The sequence below is a fragment of the Cydia splendana genome, chromosome 21 (genome assembly GCF_910591565.1).
Source record: "Cydia splendana chromosome 21, ilCydSple1.2, whole genome shotgun sequence".
Classification (NCBI taxonomy): Eukaryota; Metazoa; Arthropoda; class Insecta; order Lepidoptera; family Tortricidae; genus Cydia; species Cydia splendana.
This window is the reverse complement of record NC_085980.1, coordinates 5,537,948-5,551,957: the sequence shown is the minus strand read 5'-3', so window position 1 is coordinate 5,551,957 and position 14,010 is coordinate 5,537,948. Positions and strand designations below refer to the sequence as shown.

The following is a 14,010-nucleotide window of genomic DNA, read 5'->3' as shown; positions in this document are numbered from 1 at the left end:
TCTAGTATTAAGTTATTTATAAAAATTTCAATACCTAAAAACGGGCCTAGTGCGTGTCGGACCACATATAATCGAGAGTTCTGTATGTTTATACGATATAGGTAAAAAGCCATACCAGCAAAATGATTCGGTCAAATTATGTTTTTTGAAAAACAAATTATGTATGTCCCAATTGAAACTAATACAGTACTTATACCTTTGTGTATGGTGCTACCTCCATGCGACCTAAACCCTACAAGTACCTCCGCACTGTTTCCAATGCTAACTTCACATGAGTTGATGTTTACGTAGAATTAATAAAAATAGGTAAATGAACAAAATTTATCTCCAACGCATTAAAATGCGCAACAGAAAAATAGGGAAACTTCAGGCTAAATTAAACACAGCACCACAAAATCTGATTTATATTACAGTATTTTTTACATAAAATGGCATCATCACTCTTCACTTCCTTCTGATTTGTCATCCTCCTTAATTTCAATATCGTTTTCCTCGCTGGTTTGTGATTTCGTAGTGAACTCTATCGATGTGTCATTTCCACTACCACTACCTTTGTCTTCCACATTTTCGGATACATTCCTCGAAATATCGATCTCACTCTTCAATCTCTGAATCGATTGAACAACCTCGTTCTGGAAATTCATATTCAACTTGTACAGCTGTTCTGAATGTTCCTTTTCCCTCCTAATTTCGTTCTTCATATGCGTATCCTTGTATTTTTCTAGCTCCTGCATAATTCTCACTTTGGACTCGAAAACATGTTGCACCATAGACACTAAAGTAAACAGTTTCTCGATCACCTTGTCTTTTGTTTCTTTTGATATGTTTGCGTCTGCTTCAAGATCAGATTTGGCATCAAGTGCCAAGTCATTCGCCGATGACGGGAAACCTAGGAGTCCCTTAGATCCATTTCCATTTGAGATGTTTTTGGGGGGTGATGCTCTTGCATCATTCTTTGTTGCTTCTTTAACTGTTGTATTTTTAGATGTAAACGCGCCTGATGTAGTAACTTCAGTAAACACACCAGAACTAGGTTTATTCGATTGATACTCAGCAGTCTTCTTATTTACCTTCTGCAGCAACTCACTCTGCTTCTCCTTCTGCTTCACAAAGGGAGATTTCTGAAGAACTTCTTCGTGTTTCACTTCAATTGTTTCATTCTTGCTGAACGGACTTCCTGTCCGCTTCGTGAAATTCGTCACAGTTAATTTAGACATGTCCTTATATGTCGAGAAAGGGGATAACAGGTCACTTAAGTGGGTTTTCTTCTGCACTGACTGTCCACTCTGTGCGGTGCCGGTGAGGTAACTAAGTAGTGAGTATTTAATATTGAATGGCCTCACATTCCAAGTGTGGGTCGCTCCATAGTTTTGGTTTGGCGCTTCCTTGGCGTGGCAATGAATTAATGATTAAGTCAACCGATGTGGGCCGGTGCAGTTTGCATTGATGTTGACAAAGCCGTTAGTTTAATTTGACATAAATTTGTTTTGAGAGCTGAGTGGACAATGTATTTGCGTGGTGATGTAATGTGTGCTCGGTTTAACGCCCAGAGCCAGCTTAGTGGAATGACGCATGACATTTTAGTCACGATAAGCTCAGCTAAAAACGTCTGGTTGAATGCGTAATTGATATCACAGACGTAGCCAACACTATCCATAATACCTAGGTACTTATTAATTCATTTAAAATACTTCTTAAAGTTAAATTAAATCATCTTCAACTATTTACTTTCCCATTTAAACAGCTGAACGGATTTCCATGGACAATGGAAATGGACATAGTTTAAATATAACGATTTTTACGTGGTGCTACTTGAGAGCAAAAGGTAGCAACTAGTTAATTAAAATAGAGTTAAAAATTCACAAAAACCAGTTAATAAAAGGGTCAGGGAATAAAATAATAAAAAACAAATAAATCATTCATACGGAGTTTTTAGTGGATAACAATAACCATCCTGAAGATATTGAACCAATTTTGAAATTAAAAAAATAAGATATATTTATACCGGGTGTGGCCTGTAATACGAGCAAAAAATTAAACTGTAGGCTGTACTCCTCATACTGACCAACATTAGTTCAGCAACTTTTAAAAATAACTTGTGGTTTAATTTTTAATACACTTTAAAGTTTATTCTAAGACGCAATAATGTATTGCGAATTTTGTTATGTTTAAGGCGTGACAAGCAACGTCAATCACAATGATATGGCGTGGCGATGGCGTCCATTGAAGATAATATTTATTTTGTATGAAAAATAGGGAGTCTAAATACTTCATGATTTTTTAAAGTTGTTGAACAAAAGTGTCACCGTTTGAGGAGTACAATCTATGTTTTAATTATTTGCTCATGTTACAGGCCACACCCGGTATATAGCTATCTATAATTTTATAGGTATAAAAATAATGAAAAGTACCAACCCTGTCAACCCTTTTGACCGCCGTAGACTGATATATAAGACAAACAAAATCGGGCTCATTTCGCCGCGGTCTGATGAATAAGACGAAACTTCGTGAAACACGCTCGATCAAAAATTCTGTGGCGGTTAAAAGGTTTATACTGATGTGTATATGGTAGCTTAGGTTATCAATTTAACGGAATCTTATGTTTTGAATGTATAACGTGGCCCTACATATTTTGTCTGACGAGGACAGAAAAAAAACTTCTTCACCTTGGCTAAGTGCCATGTGTATAGTTGCCCAGTTGGCACATTAAATACATAATTAATTTAATTGTCCAAGTGAAATAGGCATCACTTTCCCCGTTGGCGGATCCGGACGAAAATGGGCAGCCATTTTGTATTCTGCCGACGCTTGATAGAGGATCGAATAGAATTTCCACCGTTACCTTAGCGCATTGGTATTTCATTTTTATCATAGGTATCGAGAATATAAACTTCATTATTTTGTTAAACTGGGTTTGAAATTAATGATGATGGTAAAATGGTAAAAAATAAGAGGGCGTATTTAGAAACTTAATTTAATATCAATATGTATCAGTATGTTGCACTAGCACACAACTAAATACAATATAGAACGAAAGCGACACATAAAATGCGATAGGTAAAGTTAGACCAAGAAAAGTCTGCAGCGATTTTGATAGCCCACGCAGTGCAAGTGTATTTACACGTCATAATTTCATAGAAATTTGACGTTTAAAATGACACTTGCACTGCGTGGGCTATGAAAATCGCTGCAGACTTTTCTCGGTCTGACTTTATCTATCTACAACATAATATTTGTATAGTAAGTATGTATATTTGATTTCAAGACTCTCAAGATATAGAGGAAATGTGAAAGATTTCTTCCTGTAAGTAAACAAAAATTTGTCAATTTTCCTAAAATGCTCCATTGAGCACGTCAATTTTCCAGGTGCATTTATTTGATTTATTAATACGAATATTTGGCCTTGGGATTTTTTTAAATATCTGAGTATGTACAGTAAATACCCCAACTTAAATAGTCGTCCTCATAGTAGCTGTATACCTCATAGTAGGTGTATACAGTAATTAATGGATAACCTTCTAACCACCGACAGGGCACCTTTGGCTGGTCCAGTAAATGTACTAGTTTAAATGTTTCGTGGTTTTCGAGATAATCTAACTTTTCTATATTTTTTAATATCACCTTACTTAAGTTCATTCACCATCTAGGCCATATCTTTGTTTGTAAAGATGTAAATAGCATGTGTTAGTATTAGATAAAGTATCTTTAAGAAAGTTGAATACTTATTTCAGTTTATTTGTACTTAAAGAATTTTGGCCCTATGGCCTGTTACCAGGTCAGTATATATCATCTCTCCCCAAAAGTTACGATCCCATGGATCCAATCCAATTCTAGGTTTTGATAGTTTCGTAGTAACAACATCATCCTTCTACTTAAACACGCAGCGAGTAACTGCTTAAATGATTACAAGTATTACAACTGAACGGACCGAATAAGGTAACTAAAACACTCTGAATTTCAAGAATATTTTGTTTCAGCATGAGAAAATATCACTTCAATACGTACCTGATACCAGTCGTTCCAGCTGAGAAATTTGGCCTGTAGCAATACCGTGAGGAGGAGTGCTAACGTAGACTATGTATATTTCAACGTACGGGTGCTTCGTGCTTACGTATTTCTGGATCTCTGTGCAACAGCGGCTGACGAAGGACTCTTCACATACCTACTTCTTTTCTATTTTCTTGAAGATATTTCCTATTATAGTCCGGTATTGGGTTGATGTCGTTGAGAATACAAAAATCATAAAAATATGGAAGCCCATGAATTACATCCTCCTTTCTCCATCTTTGTAGTAGTTAAAACAAACTTTCATTCACACGTGACATGGCTAATCCTTGACCCTGCATCACACCCGGTATTCAGACTAATAAATCGGCTCTTTACCGATATTATCTCTACAATGACAAGTTCAATGATAGCCATCCAACACCATTACGTATGCAAAGTGCGCGCGCGGCCTGCCCGTCTTCCATATCAAACACCTAGCCCTCGCTTCTACCTCTCGCTCACACGCGAACAATCTGCCACAAGGAGGAATGCGACAAACTAACTGGATCACAACTGCCCGAATCAGGGTATGGTGTCACAAACAACAGAAAAGGCGCTCCGGACACTACAATCCAAAACGATTGACGAATACACAACTGTCTTCAAACATAAGACTTTTTAGAATGAGACAGTTGAGGAGGATTCATATCAAATAGCTTTCCCTTACACTTAGATCCTGTCCGCTTCAAAAGATCGTAAGTCCCCGTTTGGCTCATTGAAGGCAAGACGATGCGTACCGGAACTGCCAACAACGTGCTGAATTTGAAATGGCTGTATAAAAAGCGCGGAGTCCCTGACGAAATCATCACACACTCACTAGCCTTCCAACGGTAAACACCAGGAGCACAGAACAAGATGGTGTCTCACAGAGCGATGTTCCTCGTGGCCTTGGCGCTGTTCGGAGGTGCCCTGGCCCAGCCTGCCAAGCAAGGCTTCTGGAAGGGAACACCCATGGATGGACTCGTCGAGGAGATGAGATCCGGCTGCGTCGAAGGATCCGATCCCACCGCTTGCATCAAATTCAAGGTTATGTCCTTGTTGGATACCATCTTCAAGAAGGACACTTTCCAGGTAAATTTAAATATCATCCATTAGCTTCAATGTTTTTTCAATTTAATTTTGATAAATCTAACGAGTATTTCTTTTTAGATCTCCGAAGCCGTGGAAGTGACCAAGAACGGAGCCGGTAATGATGTCACAGGCCGTTCCAACGGGGACTTCTTCGACAACATTGAAAACTTCATCCAGTCCCACGACGTGACCTTCCAGCTGCCCATCGCCGACACCAAGATCACCGTCAGCCCCAGGAACCTCGATCAGGACGAGATGAGCGTGAACATTAAGTTCAACAAGGAGGGCGCCCGCTCCGTTGGCGAGGCCCGCAAAGCCAAGCTCAAGAAGATCATCGTACCTATCCTGGTGTTCGTGCTCCTCAAGGCCATGACCCTCATCCCTCTGGCCATCGGTGTGCTTGGACTGAAGGCCTGGAACGCCCTGCAGCTGTCTTTCTTCTCTTTCGTCGTCTCCGTGGCTCTGGCCATCTTCCAGCTTTGCAAGAAGGTGAGTTGATTCTATTATTTAACCGTAATTTTGAATGCTATTCGATTTCAAAAAGTTTTCAAAAATCGCATTGCATTTGAATGCGTATACACTGCACTGTTTCTGTAATGCACCACTTTCACTATATTCCCTATTCTGAATTTAAATGAGAATGCAATATTATGCAGCGCATCACTATTAATGCTGTTTTTCACCGTCTGCAGGATCATATGGCACATTGTTTTAAACGGCCTACTTGTTTTTTATGCAATCTGTCTGGGAATACCAATGAAGTATCTTTTCACAAACATATTCTTCTAAATCACGCACACATGACCCATAATATTCTAGCACAGAGTGCACTCTCACGGGCAATATTTTAGTTTGTAGTTTTGCACCTTTCGTCTAACATTTCCTCACTTACCCTTGAGCCTAACCTTGTAGTTTACCCAGATCGCCGCGGACAACACGCACCCCCAGATCGCGGCCCATGGACCTTGGGATGCTGCCTACGCCGCCCGCCAGAGGAGGGACGCCGTTGAACCCCAGGAACTCGCCCAAGAACTCGCCTACAACGCTTACCATTAACCGTCTACTCGAACCCGGACTGAATTCGAACGACCCAAGCCTCAAATAATTAAAAAAAACCGTTCAGAGACCGTTTTTCAAAAATCGAATCGGTCGAACGGACATAAACCAAATAATAGTTTCAGTTGAAACTGACGAATGTAAATACTATGTAGTGCAATTTATTTATTGAGTGATAGGCGTGTGATTGTGATGTGTGAATGTTTTTTGTTTTATTTTTATTTATTTTTTTAAATAAACCGTTAATGTAACATTGGTATTTTCTTTCATCCTCTCTGATGTTGTTTATTTGTTCAATTAAATAAATAACAAGTAGTAAGAAGGAAAGTTGTATTTTGTTTTATTTAATCTTTGAAACTTCACTAGAAAAATCATCTAACTATTTTTCAACTTTACTTAATAATTTTTGTTATATATAAATTCAGGGTCTAATATAACTATGGCAACTGAGCAAAATAATTTGAATATAAACAATGAAAATCTAATTCTAACCCTATAATGACTGCTAGAATATCAATTACCTACTTACAATATTTTATAATAAAATTATGGATGATTTTAAGCAGGTAAACATTAATATTGCAGTAAAAAAAACATAACATACATTCTTGAATGCCGTATGCTTGCTCAAAATTGCATGTCATACCAAATATTGTAATTAACTAACAAACTTCCCCATTATAAATTAGATCTAGACTGCTGTTTAGTAGAAAATCACCGTTTTTTTTACAAATCTGCCAACGTTTGGCACGGTAGGTAGAGTCAGACCGAGAAAAGTCTGCAGCAATTTTGATAGCCCACGCAGTGCAAGTGTCATTTTAAACGTCAAATTCTATGAAATTATGAAGTGTAAATAACACTTCCACGCAGTGCAAGTGTCATTTTAAACGTCAAATTCTATGAAATTATGACGTGTAAATAACACTTGCACTGCATGGGCTATCAAAATCGCTGCAGACTTTTCTTGGTCTAACTCTGATATTGAGACAATCACGGTGTTATAATCGATATCCAAACACAATTAAATGCAACAGCAACATTTTCCGCCAAGTTTTCGCGCCAAAACTAAATACATGTTTCTAATACATAACAATACAGATTCAGGATACGACTTTCTACCGTCAATTGTCTTGCTGGTCAGCTCACATCCTTACTTTCCTTTGGCATACCAGAGCGTACTTATAGCATTTGGTCTCGATAAATAGCTAGTTGTTATTATGCGAAGTGTGAGAGGTCTTTAAGATATTAAGATTAGGATAAACTGCCCGATTCGAACAGTATGCGTATAAGAAGTATTTTAATATCACTTGTTATAGATGGTCAAGCAAATCTTGTCAGTTTTCTTGAATAATTTCTAACCTATGTATTAACCTAAAAAATAAAAATATGTATTTGAAATTCTCAGAATGAGCTCTTTCATTTGATATTCATATAACACGATATACTTTGAGAAACTTATTTTTTTTAACTTTCTTATTTACCCCCCAAAAGTGGCACACATGTTTAAAATTTATTTTTTAAGTTACATATATGTCCATCTTTGGGCCACTAATTTACACATGTATACCAAATTTCAACTTTCAACTTAATTGGTCCAGTAGTTTCCGAGAAAATAGACTGTGACAGACGGATAGACCGACGCACGAGTGATCCTACAAGGGTTCCGTTTTTTCCTTTTGAGGTACGGATTAAATATTGTAGGTGTATTTTTGACAGGCAACTGAGCCAACGACGTTAGGTACGCTGTGCCACCTTGTAGGTACCTAATTAAGTATGCGCTACTTATTATTTATTTATTCAAATACATTAGAAATTAAAACTGAGTTACAATCATAATATGTTTTATTAATTAACTTGACTAGATTGTCAATAAGCGCTAATAAGGTCTGAAAATCTAAGTTACCCCATTACACCATTAGGTATATAGGTATAGGTACTATACTCTGTATCTTTAGGTATTTAAATAAAAGTAAACAAAATCTACCCTCAAATGACTCCTTAAGCCAGTTGAGGGTAGAAGAAAACATTACACGAACAAATAATGTACCTAGGTTTAAGTCAGGTCGTTCAGTGACTGATCCAGGCGGTTTTGTATTTGGGTGGTTAACCAATAAATGTTATAACTACCCGAAAATATACAAATTGTTTGTTTACTTTCTTTTAAATACCTAAAGATACAGACTATAGGTATACTTATTACGCCGTGAAGGCCGAGCATGTCAAAATGTCGGGCGAGCACGAGCTTAAGGCCCAGTAGGTTCGTGTTCTTCTCTCACTCTCGCTGAGCGTAAGCGTGAGCGAGATGTGCGTGCGCGGATATCATGTTCATGAATTGAATTTTTTGTGTGTTTTTAATACCTAATAAAAATGTTATTGCTGAGTTCCCTCAAGCATAATACATATTGCAATTTTATTTAGAAATAATTTTAATATTTTTAGTTTTTGTGCAAATTTTATTAAATTTTTTTAGTGCATTTGCGTCAAACACATTTTTTAAAAAGGTCACTTCTGTGGAGAGTACAATAAAAGTTAACGACTCTGGTACATAGATATCCCGTTTTTCTTTTTGAGTCTCAAGTACTGAAAAAATGTATCCCGCCTAGAAAAATGCTGCGTACTTGAAATTAGCTTTAGATTCCCTTAAATTTGCGATGTCTACAGGAAATACGCAAGTCCGAACACCTTGTAAAAAAAGGTCACTTCTGTAGACAATATAATAAAAGTTAACGACTCTGTTAGGTACATAGATATCCCGTTTTTCTTTTTTGAGTCTCAAGTACTGATTTTTTTAACGTGCATCTGGGTCAAACACATTTTTTTTTAATGTCACTTCTGTGGACAATTTAATAAAAGTTAACGACGCTGGTACAATGTAGGTACGACTGAAAAAAAATTATCCCGCCTGTAAGGTGCCGCGAAAAAATTAGCTTTAGATTCCCTTAAATTTGCGATGTCTACAGGAAAGATGCGATTGAGTTTGCTATAAAATGTGTATGTCCCATTTTAGACCTATGTTCGTGATCGTGAAAGTCAAAAACTCGGTATTCGAATCACTGAAGTCCTCAAAGAAAAAAAAGAAAAACCTCAAAAAAAAAGAAAAAAAAAAGGCCTCAAGATTGCTATTAAATAAACATTTTAGCAACCATATTGTGCTCTAAAAAAGCGCTATGACTTTTCATAAACTCCTCATAATACTGCACTCGAAATCAATGTGGAACTCTGCCCAATACCTTGATACCTATTATGGCAAATTCCAAAATACCATCAGTCTAATATTAATCCGTGCCCTATCCATAATAACACACATGCATAAACCATTCATTGCGATGCAAGAGGCACTAAGGCATTCCTACCGCTTGACCCACTGGACACCCATATTATACCAACGCTTACGAGTATGGTATTGGTAGGAAAGCGAGCCATAACTGGAAGGCCATAATAATAACCCAGATTTGTGAGGTCCCTAAATACATCCAAATTTGCAAATATATTTGGCATATCAAAATTTATACACAAAAGGAAAATAAACACTATCGACTTAAAATAATAAATAAACTTCTAAGTTGTCTTTTAATTAGTATTTAAGGAAATCCAGAAAAGCTTCGCTGAAGCGTAGGTAGTGTTACAATATCCGGAATTGATATACCTATTATCCGATTCGAGCTATTTATTTTTGTAAAATGTCACGAATTAATAAACGTAATTTTTTTTGTGGAAACCCGACATTCTAATCTTTTTTTCCATGTATGGTATCACTGATTTAGCCACTTAACTAAATCCTTAATACTTAGGTTGCCCTGAAAATTTTACCTTTTAAGTATGTACTTTTATAATTTTTCAATTCATAACCCACCGATAAAATTATAACAGAGCCACGTAATTAAATTAAACCTCGCCTCTCTTCGATGAGGTATCAGTGTCACAAATCCTTTATAGAAAACCACACTACTCGATTCATACGTTACGTTAGGAGCTACGATGCCAAACATTGACACACAGATCACACCCATGTTAAACTTAAAACATCCCTCATATTACACACTTCTCACACGTCGAGGTTTAAATTTAAGTAAGTACGTGTTAATATCGGTAAATAACAAGGATTACTAAGGTACCTTCTGCTGGTACCTACACATAAGTTCACCGACCACTTTTCCATAAATCAACGCTGTCACATTAAATCCTTAATATAAACAGCTACAAAAGACGCCGAATGTAGAAAAAGGTTAACTAGTCCATTTGTAAAGTAAAAGTGTCTACGAAGAGCGTCGGCAAGTATGACCATCGCAGACGCGATCCGTGTACCAAATAGTGTTACTTAACATTCACACGAAAATCTGAAAACAAAACAACTCGGAGACTAACAATAAGATACATTTACAGGTTTAATGCGACGTTTGAAGGTTTGCGATAAATCTAATTATTAGCAGGGGTGCGAAACTCCTGACTTCGGTCAAACTCGGCTCCGCTCGGCTCAGCATTGCTCCGAGCAATTATTAGGGTTGGCACCACTTGACTTCCTTTTGCGTGCACGACCACAGATAAGATAATCACTTGATTTTTGACAACCCTAAATAGCCGAAAGGGATAGTGCCATATATTAGAAAGGGACAGCATGATTCGACCCTGAACCGCTGTCAAACTTCGTTTTTGTAGGAAGTTTCCTTTCTGTACGGTAGTACTATTAATTATTCTGTGTTATTAGTTAGAATGCGCCTTTAGTGCGCCGACATGAAAATGCTGAACAAAAATTCAGGCTGTAGGGACTTAGGTACTTTACGGATTACTGTTTGTTATTTGTTAACTAGGAGTCAAGTTCCAAACTATCCAAAGAAAGCAATAAGTCATCAAGTTTGTATAGTCGTTCTTTCTTCTTCTTCCTCGCGTTATCCCGGCATTTTGCCACGGCTCATGGGAGCCTGGGGTCCGCTTGACAACTAATCCCATGATTTGACGTAGGCACTAGTTTTTACGAAAGCGCAGTCGCTTGCAGATGGCAGTCCATCTGACTTTCCAACCCAAATGGGAAACTAGGCCTTATTGGGATTAGTCCGTTTCCTCACGATGTTTTCCTTCACCGAAAAACAACTGGTAAATATCAAATGATAGGTATTTCGTACATAAGCTCCGAAAAACTCATTGGTACGAGCCGGGGTTTGAACCCGCGACCTCCGGATTGAAAGTCGCACGCTCTTACCGCTAGGCCACCAGCGCTTTTTTTTAAGTTTGTATAGTCGTTATATACCTACCTAAAGTAGGTAATTCGTTTGTTGATTTTAAGTACAATTTGACTACGCACAACCATGTGTTCATAACAAACAATAAGCAGAACTCTCACCTCTATAACCTCTCGTGCGGCAAGATGCCTAGAAATGGACGCTATATTACCGCCCGCCCGAGGGGATAAGCAGATATTTTTCCTTATCATCCGCAGCAAAAACCACATAATTTTTGTACCATTTAACGGATATTCCCGTCTTCTAACGACATCCTAGGAGGAGGCGACCTAATCCCAAGAATTGGCGTACTCAACAGACCTAATTAAGTGTAATCAACTAACACGTCGCTAAGTGTGACGCCGGCCATTCGAACGGAAGAGAAACAGCCATTTCACAATCCGGACATGGCGGCCGATGCAAATGGCCGCGCGTTTGGAATACAAAATGGCGGCACCCCATATTGCATAATGGAGTGTAAGTAGATAGAGCTTTTTGTTGAATAAGAGCAAGTTTCACTTTCTAGATCTTGATGTTGATGTAATTGTGTTTTGTGATGGAAGACGTAATTTGGACGTGGTTTGAAAGGTAAGTTAGTTTTATTAGGTCTTGTACTTATAACTTACCTAAGTATTTAGCTTAAATCCACACTCAGCTTGAATTTGAGATGATCCAAAGTTAATCAATACATTTTAACCTTTGATTGTATCTGTTGAACAAGTCAAGGGATTATATATTTTCTTCTGCTACAACAACTACGTAGGTACATTGACGGACTGGCCTTACGGGCACTAAAAATGGTACTAGTTCAGCGGTGTCACTCACCAATTCGAGCCAATGGTGCGTGCGTGGTGCGTGATGCGAACTCATCAACCAATCGCGTTGTAGCGGTGTCACACCGCTGTACTGGCCCCATTCATGCCCCATTCTTATTACCGTAAGGCCAGTCCCGAGATATTATACGTCAATGCGTAGGTATTTTAACTAATAAGCAATGAAAAATCAAACACGTTAACCAAATTGAAGCGAGCTCAGCAAAAAGAAACTGGAATAACTTTAAACCCTGTGTTGATATAACTTTAACACCACTGAGCTCATCAGAGCTTCACTCTCGACTTTAATACTAACTCACTCCTAGTTAGACACGCAAAGGAAAAACTCATCAACACAGTTATCGGACTCTTCGTAACCCTTATTAGAAGGAGATAAGGTCTATCACTATTCAGTTACATGTATTGTCAGTACATGACAATGACATACAGTTGTAAATCCCAAACACGAAGTCGGAAGACCTACCGCCTACAACGAAAAATCAAAAAACGTTATCTTCCTCTTTATCGCTCTTACATATTCGAGCGATAGAGTAGCAGATAAAGAAATTTCGAATTTCGTCTTTCGCTGTAGGCCCTCAGGTGTTAGCGGCCATTACAGAAACGATGATCGATTGGTATGAGCGCTTCAGTGGTGAGAGCCGCACTCTTGCGCATGACAATGTTTTGACCGGGGATGTCGTTCCAAATGCTTACCGAGCGCTAGCAGATCGAACGTTCAAGTTAGGTACCTACACATTGGTCGGGTAATACCAAGAAATAACATAAAAAATACCAATTTTGAAAAAAAAAGTGCTGTAGAGGACAACTTTAAATAAAATGGCCCACCTACTTCAAAAAGTCGGCTAGTTAATACCGAAAATCACTATATTTCCATCATATTAGAGACAATTTTTGGAATTACGAGACATGCGGAATTTTTCGGGATTACCCTAAATACCTTTTGGCTATGGGCGAAGTGCGAGGGCTGGAGAGGATGCTAAAAGCGGTGAACCGTCCTCGACATAACAATGTGAACTTCGTTAATTTCGTGGGCTCAAAACTTCATACCCACCTCTTACTAGCTCTCTATCGCACATGTAATTTCGTACGTAAATGTGACAGGGAGGCAACACGTCGAACGTGGTTCGTGGTAGGCCCTCTGGTTTGGACGAGTCAATCCGCCTAAGCATTCGTGAACAATCGCCGTATGCATTCCTGTAATTCACAAAGTTTGCCGCTAGCTCTAGTCCGTTACCACTTACCAGTTAACAATGATCTGCCATTACGAAGAGCTTATACGCACTTAGGATCCAATTTATGACGCAATGAGTCAGACGATTTGATACCAATGTTAATAGGGTTTGACTGTTTTAACCATATTAGTCATGTCATGCAAAGGGTCCTGTTGTTTCTTCTGTACCATGCCTCGGTACGTGTAACTTAAACTTGTATGTATTTTATTTGATATAAACTTTAGCAATTTTGCTGCGAATTCTCATTAGAATTTTTATTTTATTTTATGGGGTCAGACAGCTAGTGTGGGCGTAATGCTAGAGGTATTTCTATACAACAGGAACTGAGGGCCTACCGCGAAAAAGGAAAATCGAAATTTCGTTATCTGCCTTTGCATATTCAGATAGAGAGGCAGATAAAGAAATTTTGTTTTTCGGGCGTCTGGTCTAGTCTACATATGTAGGTATATATATCTGGTAAGCTAATAAGGACGGGCATCCCAAGTCGCTATCGCCACCTTAAATGATAAATTACATAAAATGTCATTAATAAACAATTAAACAATATTTTCAAAC

General features: G+C 38.1%; 2 protein-coding genes across 3 annotated transcripts; one reads left to right on the top strand and one right to left on the bottom strand.

Moving 5' to 3' along the window:
- Positions 1-389: 389 nt before the first annotated feature.
- Positions 390-1,681, bottom strand: LOC134801093 (uncharacterized). The gene has a single exon (XM_063773614.1). The coding sequence runs from the start codon at positions 1,215-1,217 to the stop codon at positions 438-440; it is 780 nt and encodes a 259-aa protein (XP_063629684.1). The 5' UTR covers positions 1,218-1,681; the 3' UTR covers positions 390-437.
- A 2,531-nt stretch (positions 1,682-4,212) lies between these two features.
- On the top strand, positions 4,213-6,409 carry LOC134801283 (uncharacterized). 2 transcript variants are annotated; one of them, XM_063773821.1, is made up of 3 exons: positions 4,213-5,118; positions 5,197-5,607; positions 6,031-6,409. In XM_063773821.1, exons 1-3 carry the CDS (start codon positions 4,903-4,905, stop codon positions 6,172-6,174), a joined length of 771 nt encoding a protein of 256 aa, XP_063629891.1. In that variant the 5' UTR covers positions 4,213-4,902; the 3' UTR covers positions 6,175-6,409. The 2 variants fall into 2 exon arrangements, with proteins under 2 accessions (XP_063629891.1, XP_063629892.1); XM_063773822.1 differs by having other exon boundaries at positions 4,217-5,118; positions 6,040-6,409.
- The last annotated feature ends 7,601 nt before the right edge of the window (positions 6,410-14,010 follow it).

Bases quoted from the DNA above. Each gene is read 5' to 3' on its own strand.
- LOC134801093 (XM_063773614.1), bottom strand. From the start codon at position 1,217: ATGTCTAAATTAACTGTGACGAATTTCACGAAGCGGACAGGAAGTCCG.
- LOC134801283 (XM_063773821.1), top strand. From the start codon at position 4,903: ATGGTGTCTCACAGAGCGATGTTCCTCGTGGCCTTGGCGCTGTTCGGA. The intron at 5,119-5,196 runs GTAAATTTAAAT...ATTTCTTTTTAG, and splicing joins TCAAGAAGGACACTTTCCAG to ATCTCCGAAGCCGTGGAAGT. The intron at 5,608-6,030 runs GTGAGTTGATTC...CTAACCTTGTAG, and splicing joins TCTTCCAGCTTTGCAAGAAG to TTTACCCAGATCGCCGCGGA.